The 10811-nt window shown below is 37.8% G+C and overlaps 1 protein-coding gene across 6 annotated transcripts in view; it reads right to left on the bottom strand.

Moving 5' to 3' along the window:
* Window positions 1–1251: 1251 nt before the first annotated feature.
* The window catches only part of LOC113061848 (vasodilator-stimulated phosphoprotein-like), a 40958-nt gene continuing 31398 nt past the window's right edge, over window positions 1252–10811 (bottom strand). For 2 of the 6 annotated variants that reach the window (XM_026231314.1, XM_026231313.1), the window contains 10 exons: window positions 10055–10197; window positions 9470–9723; window positions 9011–9150; window positions 7887–7944; window positions 7296–7323; window positions 7164–7203; window positions 6911–6967; window positions 3538–3610; window positions 2431–2488; window positions 1252–2330 (listed from right to left, as the gene is read on the bottom strand). In XM_026231314.1, the coding sequence (XP_026087099.1) occupies window positions 2293–2330; window positions 2431–2488; window positions 3538–3610; window positions 6911–6967; window positions 7164–7203; window positions 7296–7323; window positions 7887–7944; window positions 9011–9150; window positions 9470–9723; window positions 10055–10197 (889 nt within the window). In that variant the 3' untranslated portion in view covers window positions 1252–2292. The remainder of the gene's footprint in view (window positions 2331–2430; window positions 2489–3537; window positions 3611–6910; window positions 6968–7163; window positions 7204–7295; window positions 7324–7886; window positions 7945–9010; window positions 9151–9469; window positions 9724–10054; window positions 10198–10811) is intronic. The other 4 variants (XM_026231316.1, XM_026231315.1, XM_026231317.1 and 1 more) reach the window with 4 other exon arrangements.

Below are 10811 nucleotides of genomic sequence, written 5' to 3'. Positions count from 1 at the left end.
ATTTCCGGATTGTTTCGTCGGTTGCTATTTCAATATTGTAACACATTATGTACGTTTTCTGAGTAAGCTCCCTCTACCGGATCTCTGCCACAGTTCCTCTGCAAAAATGTTCAAAAAAGTTATATGGTAACGTACTACCTTGTAGTGGAAGTTTATATTATATGGTGTTAGTAATACCATTATCGTTCCATGGTACCACTCTAGTATTTTTGTAAGGGTTAAATAAATACATCACAACAGATATGTTAAACACCAAATATATGAAATAGAAGAGAATTCCTTTGTTTTTGTTTTTCCTTCAAGTTACATCGTTAGGTATTACTCAGTTCAATTGATTCCTCGGTTCAGAACCAAAATAAAAGTTGTTGGGTCCCAATTCGCATATATACACGCATACTTATTTGTTTCAAACATAATTGCTTGAGAGGTGCTATATTTATTTTAAAAATTAAAAGAAAACATAATTAGGAAGAATCAATAAATTCTGAATGATTTACTGCCATTGGGTGAATAATATGTATGTAATACATAAAAATAAATCATTTAATAATGAACATTATAAAATATAATATTCCCTAATTATGAGTACTTTGTTTTTGGAATCAGATTAGGTAATCCAGATTAAATTTACATCCTGTTTATTGAACTGGTCCAAAAAAGCAACTTCATCACAACTGGACTGTTTGTACTTATAACCTTTTTTTATTTATTTTTTATGAGCGTGTTTATTTTCATACGAAGCGTCCAGTGGATATTGAAAAACACTGGAAATCTGTTTCTAAAGAACAGATATTATCTGAAGAATTGTAACATTTGTGTAGTGTTATTGCACTCGGTTTGGTCTATTGTTGAGGTTATTCTAATCTTCTACTCTGAAATCAAATGTGTTTATCAGGATTGGCTTCTAAAAGCAGAGTGAGATAGTAATTGTTGACCATTTGCTTGGGTCCATTCATAACAGGAAACAATCGCTCATTATCCTTCTGCTGTTGCTCTCTCAGCCACAGCTAAACAAACATATATATAGTCAAAGAAATTGTTTCCTGGATTTCATAACAAGGCTGTTTTTATTATGCCCAGTATGTGTGGATGACAGTACATGTGTCTGTATTAACCACTAACAGTTAAATCAACAGAATAAAATCTAGTGAATAAACCAAATGTGTTTGTGGCAAGGCCATAAAAATATGCTTTTTCTTGTGAAATGTGGTTGTTAAAACAACAAGAAAAAAAAAAAGAGGCAGACACATGTGCAGTAGAAGAAGCAGCTGTATTTGACTATAAAGGCATCTAATCCAGTGTCTCTACGCAATTTTCTTCATATATTTCAGTGTAAAAAGCCTATATCCTATAGAAAAAAAATTAACAGAAAACTGAAAATAATCTCTGAAAACATTATAATCAAAATAAATCCCCATTCACCAATCATTTCAATTAAAATAGAAACATTATCTCAAGTTTTCTATCTTTTTCCCTCAAAACAAATATATATTTATATGTATATGTATTTTCCAAGGCAGTTTGGCATGGCCAAAAGACAAAAATGATCATGGCCATATTATTTCATATCTCAACACAAAGTTTAAAAACATCTCGAATGAGGGCTGAAGCTATTCACACCACCCGATCAGGTGACCGCATACAAGATGGCACTGATAAACAGAGTCAAGTGCAGTCATACATCCATAAACACAAACATGCATCCACACAAATGAAACACACAGCTCTGAGCTTCAAATTCAAATGAGAAATATGCTTTTGTCTTCCCTAAACCAGGTCTGATGTGAAAATTTCCCAGCATAAAGCGCAAGAGTGGGACCTGACCTGATGATGCGGACGATCCAAGGTGTGTGTGTGTGTGTGTGGAAGATAGTGTGTGTGACTGCAGGTCTTTTTCTCTAAGATCCATCTTGTTTTCGCTTCCTTATTGTCACATCATACCTCTGCAGGTCTGTATATGGCAATTACAGTCACTGGGATAGTTGATATGCTATATTCCCTGAATACAATAACTTTAGGCAAGTCTTGAGTTTATGATGAGGATTCTTGCACAGTGTTTTATAGGAATCAAGCATGAAGGTGACAATGTGTATGGTGTGTAAAACATTAAATGGGAAACAAAATGTGAAAGAAAACATTGGCAGGTAAAGGTACAAGAAAGCTCATCTTGTGTTGAATGATAATGATTAAGGGTTAAGTCCCTGGGTGTGTGTGTGTGTGTGTGTGTGTGAGTGTGTGTGTATCCCTGGGTTCTCAGGACTGAGTGATCCCTTCTCATCAGTTTATGTGGGACTATGTAGAGCCTCGTTTCTGTAGCTCCTGAATAAAGGCTGTGAAAGGACACACAGCAATAAATTAATACAGAAATGAATCTTCATTTGAAACAACAGGGACAGGAAGGAAAACACAGGGAGAAAATGATGTTCTCACCTCCAATGATTTCATTCTTAACCTTCTGAAGCTCTTTTCTCACCTCCTCAAGCAGTTCCTAAACAATCAGATGGACAGTTATAAACCAATTCATGTTCACATGACAAAACCTCCATGTTGAGTAAAATCATGGTAATATCTACAGGGTTGTCACAAAACAAAAATGTAAAAGAAAAAATAAAATTCTAATGTCTCTAAAATAAATAATTTAATTGAGAAGCAGAAGCACAGGTGATCATATTATATATATACCGTATTTTCCTGACTATAAGTCACACTTTTTTTCATAGTTTGGCTGGTCCTGCAACTTAAAGTCAGGTGCGACCTATTTATCAAAATTAATTTGAAATGAACCAAGAGAAATGAATCAAGAGAAAACATTACCGTCTACAGCCACGAGATGGCGCTCTATGCTGCTCAGTGCTCCTGTAGTCTACACTGAAGACATAGGGTGTTCTCACACTAGGCACAGTTGCCATGAACCGGACCCGAGTACGATTGTCCCCCCTCCCCACTCCCCCTCTGGCCTGCACTCACATATAGGGTTTCAGCATTCGTGCCGGAGCACGCTTACGTCATTATGGTGCGACGGTTTCCGGATAAACAGGAAGAGCGGCGCTCTATGAACACAATGGAGTGCATCGCTCTGTTTTCTTTGTGGATAATTTTGTGTCGTTTGGTCCACAGCCCTCTCACAGCCTGTTGTTAAACAGATGTGTCGCCTTTAGTGGCGCGAAATTTTTCTTCTAATCGAGCCGCGCCCGGGCACGATTCGGAGCACTCACACTAGTCAAACGAACCGCGCTTTGGTGGTCAAACGCACTCGGGCACGGTTCAAACTGGCTAGTGTGAGTACACCCATAGAGCGCCCTCTTGCGCCTGTAGATGGTAATGTTTTCTCTTGGTTCTTGGTTCTAAATAAATGCGCCATATAGTCCAGTGCGACTTATATATGTTTTTTTCCTCATCATGACGTATTTTTAGACTGATGCGACTTATACTAAGGTGCGACTTATAGTCCAAAAAATACGGTACACATCCACACCCAAAGCACTGGTACTTTTGACCTTTAAGGTTAGCTATTAGTTTACTGACTTTGATTCTGACCTGTTTAATTCGTTCCATCTCTGACTCTCCTTCTCCACTTTCGGAGTCTGCTGATTGGCTACTGGGTTTCATCCTGTAAATACAGAAAGACTGTAATTATTAAACAGAAACAGGAAAAAAGAAAAGGGAAAAGGAGAACAAAAAGCGAAGGTGAAAGCAAAGCCCTGTACGCCATACCAAAATGCAATAAACTGGTCTAAAGATGTCCAAAATGACTTTTAGAGTTATTCACAGGAAAACCCAACATCAAAGTCTCATCCACTTCCATGGCTTCAACTGGAAAAATGTAATTGCAAAAAGGCTGTCGTGTGTGCCGTTAATTTCTATATTTATGTATATACCTTACCTGAAAAAGTTTAAATTCCTCTTCCAATGGGCAAGAGCATGTATGCAAGGATGTACATATACTAATTAGTATTTTTGGTGCTAATTCTAAGCAAAAAATTGCTATTCTATTTAGAAGGGTTAATATCTGAATTTGGTCAAAAAGTGAAGTTGTGGTTTAAAGTCATGGATGTGGAAACAGCTTTAATATGGGCTCTTACACAGATCTGGGAACAGAAGGAATATAGTTAGTAACAGAGCTCCCCTAATGGACAATAAGAGAATAGCAGCAGAATCAATCCAATAAATCCTAGCCTGAAGAAAACTGCAAGTACCCTCAAACAAAGCATGAAAAACTGTTGAAGAAAGCATGTAATACTATGACAGTGTTGCACAGATCTAAAGACACTACAGAAAGCCAAAGAGATTTCCAAAGCCCCACGAGATGAAGCCAAACAAGCTCAGAATCTCAGATCCACTCCAGTTATATGAGACATGTCAAGTCAAATCCAATCGACCGGAACCAGCTCTGTGTTTGTGTGTGTGTGGTATATTTATAATCTATTGTGCCAGCTGATGAGCTGCCCTTCATGGCACCATCACCAGGGCCTCAAAGGGAATGTGTTTTTTAAAAAACAGTGACGCTGCCAGTTCACTGCTGAGAAGTATTCAGCATTGAAGGCATTTTATTAATAAAAGTTGCAGGGCGGGGTTGACAAGTTCTTGGATGACACTCATGGATGTTTCTGTATGCGTTCAGCAGGATCTCAGATTTCTATGCACACCTAGCCAATCAGAATCAAGTATTCAGACAGACCATGGTAGCCTACAGACCAGGGATGTCAAAATCAATTCCTGGAAGGCCGGAGGCCAGCAGAGTTTAGATTAAACCCTAACTAAACACAACTGATCAAACTAATCAAGTCCTCCAGGCTTATCTGAAAACTAAATGTGTGTTGGAGCATAAATCAGTGCTTTTAAGAAAGGATGCAAATTGATCAAAAGTGACAATAAAGACATTTCTATTTCCTTTCTATTCAAAGAAGGTTGAACAAAAATATCACTTTACACAAAAATATTAAGCAGCAAAGCAACATTTTAAAAACAGAATTAATAATGCTTCTAAAGCACCAAATCAGCATATCAGAATAATTCCTAAAGGATTATGTGGCACTCAAGACTGGAATAATGGCTGTTAAAAATTCAATTTCATTTTAAATTGTTGTTTATTATTATTATTATTATTATTATTGAAACAGAAAGTCATTTTAATCATAAACATACTTCATAATACTTACTGTACCTATGATAAATGGAGACTTGTTGAGCTTAAAGGGATAGTTCACCCAAAAATCAAAATTATGTCATTAATAACTCACCCTCATGTCGATCCCAATCCAGTAAGACCTTCGTTTATCTTTGGAACACAGTTTAAGATATTTTAGATTAAGTCCGAGAGCTCTCAGTCCCTACATTGAAGCTGTGTGAACGGTATACTGTCCATGTCCAGAAAGGTAAGAAAAACATCTTCAAAGTAGTCCATGTGACATCAGAGGGTCAGTTAGAATTTTTGAAGCATCGAAAATACATTTTGATCCAAAAATAGCAAACACTATGACTTTATTCAGCATTGTCTTCTCTTCCCTGTCTGTTGTGAGAGAGTTCAAAACAAAGCAGTTTGTGATATCCGGTTCGCGAATGAATCATTGGATGTAACTGGATCTTTTTGAACCAGTTCACCAAATCGAACTGAATTTTAAACGGTTCATGTCTCCAATACGCATTAATCCACAAATGACTTAAGCTGTTCACTTTTTTAAGGTGGCTGACACTCTCTCTGAGTTCAAACAAACCAATATCCCGGAGTAATTCATGTACTCAAACAGTACACTGACTGAACTGCTGTGAAGAGAGAACTGAAGATGAACACCGACCCGATCCAGATAATGACTCGTTCACGAGTCAAGAACTGGTTGCATCGGTTTTCGGATCACCAGTAGTTCTTTCAGACAGTTCGATTCAATAAATCGGTTGAAGAAACTGGTTCACGGGTTCTTTTGCGCTCGACGTAATGGCGTCATTGGCGATGATTGCCCTTGATTCAAGCCTTCGGTTTACCCGCGCTCATAACACTAGCACAGAATCAGTTCAGAATCAATCACCAAAAGAATCAGTTCAGTTCAGATGCTCTGTGTGTCGGTCTGCTTCACGCTGAATCACACATGCGCAGTATCATCAGCTCCTCGGTTCTGACAGAAACGGTTCTTGACTCGTGAACGAGTCAGTCTGTTGTTTGTTATCTGGCTCGGCTCGGTGTTCATCTTCAGTTCTCTCTTCACAGCAGTTCAGTCAGTGTACTGTTTGAGTAAATGAATTACTCCGGGATATAGGTTTGTTTTAACTCAGAGGGAGTGTCAGCCACATTCAAAAAGTAAACAGCTTAAGCAATTTGTGGATTAATACGTATTGGAGATGCGAACCGTTTCAAACGATTCAGTTCGATTTGGTGAACTGGTTCAAAAAGATCCAGTTACATCCAATGATTTGTTCGCCAACCGGATATCACAAACTGCTTTGTTTTGAACTCTCTCACAACAGACACGGAAGAGAAGACAATGCTGAATAAAGTCGTAGTTTTTGCTATTTTTGGACCAAAATGTATTTTCGATGCTTCAAAATATTCAAACTGACCCTCTGATGTCACATGGACCACTTTGATGATGTTTTTACATTACACACAGTTTCATGGAGGGACTGAGAGCTCTCGGACTAAATCTAAAATATCTTAAACTGTTCCGAAGATAAACGGAGGTCTTACGGGTTTGGAACAACATGAGGGTGAGTTATTAATGACATAATTTAGATTTTTGGGTGAAGTATCCCTTTAAAGAGAGTTCAAAACTCTCTTGTAAAATCAGTGTATTGGATTGACTTGGGTGGTTTATACTTTATTGCATGTTTAGGTAAATGTATGTATGAAAGCAAAGGAACCAAGAACGCCAGCAGTGTTAGTCCAAAACCAGTTGAGAGCATACTGTAGTAAAAGTACCTGGTAAGTGAGCTAGAGGAGAAGGGTGACTCCAGACCTCTGGGTGCGGAGTTAGTCCTGTTTGAAACATGTACTGTATATATACTTCACTTTAAATTTAAACTACAGGACCCTATAGACAGTCACACTCAACAGCTGGAGTTCTTTAAACATCAGACTTATGGTGATTCAGTGCTGGTACTTGATATAAACAAAGTTTCAGCAGTTCAGTATATAACTAAAAAGCATCCGGTGTCTGTAAATGAATGTTCACCTGGGCATTGTGGCAGATTTTTCCCATGGTCTCCTAAATTCTGTTAAAGAAAAAAAATCACAGATAATGAGAAAACACTCAGTGAGTATCTAAATGTGACAAATCCCAATCACAAATGCATAGAGTTCTTACCACCTGGGCCTTGAGCGTCAGAATCATCCTGAAGATCATCATGCAAAGGAAAAGAAACCGAAACAGACAGAGAACAGAATGAGTGTTTCCTCAGCAGTCAGTAATAGTGTTTTTTTTTTTTTTTAATTTAAGTACTTACATTTACAGTTATAGAGGCTACAATCCATCTCAAGTCTATAGTAAACCTCTTTAGCATGCACTTTAAATGGTCGATTTACAGGATATACAGGAATTTTACTGGAAATACAGGATTTTTTGCAGAATTTTCCCCCCAAACAAATAACACCCTACAGCCAATTTCATTTCTGAATTCAATGTCTATTTTTAAGAACATTTTTGACTTTCCAAAAAAACTTGGTTGGTTCCAGTCACAATAATTCAGCGTAAGAGGATGAGCTACCAATGCTATACTAAAGTTAAGGTTACTGTTTAGGGCAGGGTTGGAATTTGCACTGACTGATATGACCAATGTCATTTTTAGAATCGGCTGCACGGTTGTTTTTACACTTCACTGGTTTGGGGAAAAACACACACAAGTGCTTTGTCTGTGGAACTGACACAATCACCCATAATGACTGAAGATGTTCATACATTACTGGGCTCCTCTGCTTTGGGGGGTGCCTTCTCCCCTTTATCTGCTGCTTTTCTCCTGTGCCAACAGACACAATGACAACAGTCATTTACAGCACATTTTTACCATAGCCAAAGAGTTCAAGAAATATTATGGGTTATTTACTAGTTAAAGTCTAACAGAGCATGATGTCAGTTAAATATAATAAAACTTTCGACCCTCAGTTTGTAAAATAAAAGGAAAGCACATTTACAGTAATACATTCATTGCAAAGACGAATTACTAACGGGATAGTTCACACAAAAATGTACATTCTGTCAACAATTACTCACCCTCATGTCATTTCAAACCTGAGAATCAACTGAGAAACATTTCTTATATATAATTGTTTCCTTTATTAAAAAATATAAATAAATAAAAACTGGAACTAAATGATTTTCAGTTTTTAAAAATCCATTCTTCCACAAATTCAGAATTATTATTTAGTGGTGACACAACACTGCCACTGATTGTTGTGAAGCACACATCGCAATCATACTAAAAATAAATATTTTTTATTGACTCAAATGGAAGCCCGTTTTCTGCCACTGTATAAAACACTGTCTTTTATATCAGGATTGTGAGAAAGAAACTCAAGATTTTCAAGTTATGAAGTCAGAATTCAGACTTTTTTCTCACAATTGCGAGTTTATATCTTGCAATTCAGATTTTCTGTTTTCTCAGAATTGCAAGTTTTTATCTTGCAATTCTGACTTTATAACTCGCAATTAAGAGTTTATATCACACAATTCTGACTTAATAACTTGCAACTGTGTGCTGGAAAGTCAGATATGAACTCGCAATTCTGAGAATTTTTTTTTTAATTGCGAAGTTATTTGACAAAAAAAAGGATGAATCGTGAGATAAAAAGTCGCAATTACCTTGTTTTATGTTTTATTTAGTGGCGGAAACAGGCTTCCAGAGCATGAAGAGTGCAGCCCAATTCAAATAACTCTTATAAGTTCGTGGAAGAAATTAGATACTATACTTCTCCCACAAAAGCATCAAGAAAACAGCAAAGCAACCAGAAATAAAAGGAATCTGAATTGAAGATACATTAGTGTACACATTAGCTTTATGGTTTTGAATCTTATTTTCTACCGACCTTCGTGCTAGAATTGCACTCATCTCTCCCATCAGGCCTCCTCCTCCGCTGGGCAAAGACACACTGCTGCGGCTGCTGTCTGCTTTAGGAGTTGGCGCCACAGCAGGGCCCCCTCCACCTCCACCACTACCAACATCATCCTGCAGGAGGAAGCACTGAGTCAAAAACAGCAGCCAGGAATGAACAGATGCAGTTTTTAAAAATTGTCTTTATTTTACAAGTTTTAGAGTTCATTCTCTGCATTCTACAACATGAAATATTAATTTGATCATATTTCTTAATTATAACATTTCTGGTTTTACGATTGTGCATGACACCTGTACATCAGGAAACGTTATTCCACATTTAAAAATCGATTAACTCGCTCTGCCTCTAAAAAAGCATTTCGATTTCAGGTGTCAGCAAGACTGTAAATAACGTTACCAGGAAGTGTCTCATTATTTTGACTCATTGTCTCACCTTGGGTACTCTGCGGAGTTTGGCACCTGCCAGGGCAGCGGCGAGACCCCCGCCACCTAGTCCTCCTTCTCCCCCACCTCCACCTCCTCCGGAAGTGGGCAGAGGAGGAGCCGGTGGAGGTGGAGCTCCTCCTCCTGAGGGAGGAGGTCCAGGTGGAGGTGGAGGTCCAGACGGAGGGGGCCCAGGGGGAGGTGGAGGTCCAGGGGGAGCCGGAGGGCCTCCAGGGGCCAAAGGTGGTGCTGGAGGAATGACTACTATAGAACAACAGCACAATTATGCTATTAAAATAGTTATCTCACGAATAAATAGGCAAATTATCGATTTGATTAATAATTTAGTATTTAATTTAGTAATAAGTAGATAAAAAAACAAATGTGCATATTCAAATAACTGCATTGCTCACAAAGCTCAACCATAGTGTTATATTATTAAATCATACTTAATTTAAATTGTTTATCAACATACTTTTATAACTACAGCAAAGTAGTTTTACACATTATTTATTCTCTAATAAGTTCTAAGCAATGATCTCATAATCCAAATACACAAAGTCTTGTCCGTTGAGGTAAAACACTTTCTGCTGACCTGGAGCTGCCTGCCGTTCTCTTTCTTGTCTTTCTCTTTCCAGTCGCTCTCTTTCTTGTATTTCTCTTTCCAGTCGCTCTCTTTCAAGTCGGTCTCTTTCTTGTCTGTCTCGCTCTAGCTGCTCCGACCTCAGCATTTCCAATCTGCAGGAAAAAAAAAAACCATGAAACCATTGCAATTATTTTGACATATTGCAATTTGAAATTAGATTTTTGAGTTGATAAAGGTAATAGTTAAAGCTTCGGTAGGTAACTTTTGACACTCTAGCGGTTAATAAACAGAACTGCTTGCGCCTTGCGGAAGAACATCGTAGCCGGAGCTACTTCTCTCTGTTTATGTCTATGAAGAATCACAAAGGTACTGGGTTACTCCGCCGCGGTACCCCCGAAGCAATCTAAAATAGTCTGAATATAAACACTTATTATAGGTGTACCCTAGTGATTCAGGACAAGCTAAAAACACGGTTTGGAAAATGGATTCATGGTGTACTCGCTTATTATAAACATTTTTCTACATTTTGAACACAAACAAAGTTACGGACCGCAGCTCTGATTGGTTGTTTCTTAACGGGAGCGGTCCGTAACTGCAAATGGCAATAGGACGCACTGGGAGGAGCCAGAGGAGATTGATTTTTTCACAGATTATCGGTTTCATATTCTACTGTCAGGACATGTAACAAATATGTAAAAAATATATTTTTTACAAAAGTTACCTACTGCAGCTTTAAATCATACAAAATTAAAATAATTGTACAATT

Source organism: Carassius auratus, chromosome 43 (assembly GCF_003368295.1).
Source record: "Carassius auratus strain Wakin chromosome 43, ASM336829v1, whole genome shotgun sequence".
Lineage (NCBI taxonomy): Eukaryota > Metazoa > Chordata > Actinopteri > Cypriniformes > Cyprinidae > Carassius > Carassius auratus.
The sequence above is the reverse complement of the archived record's forward strand: the minus strand, read 5'-3'. Positions and strand labels throughout refer to the sequence as shown.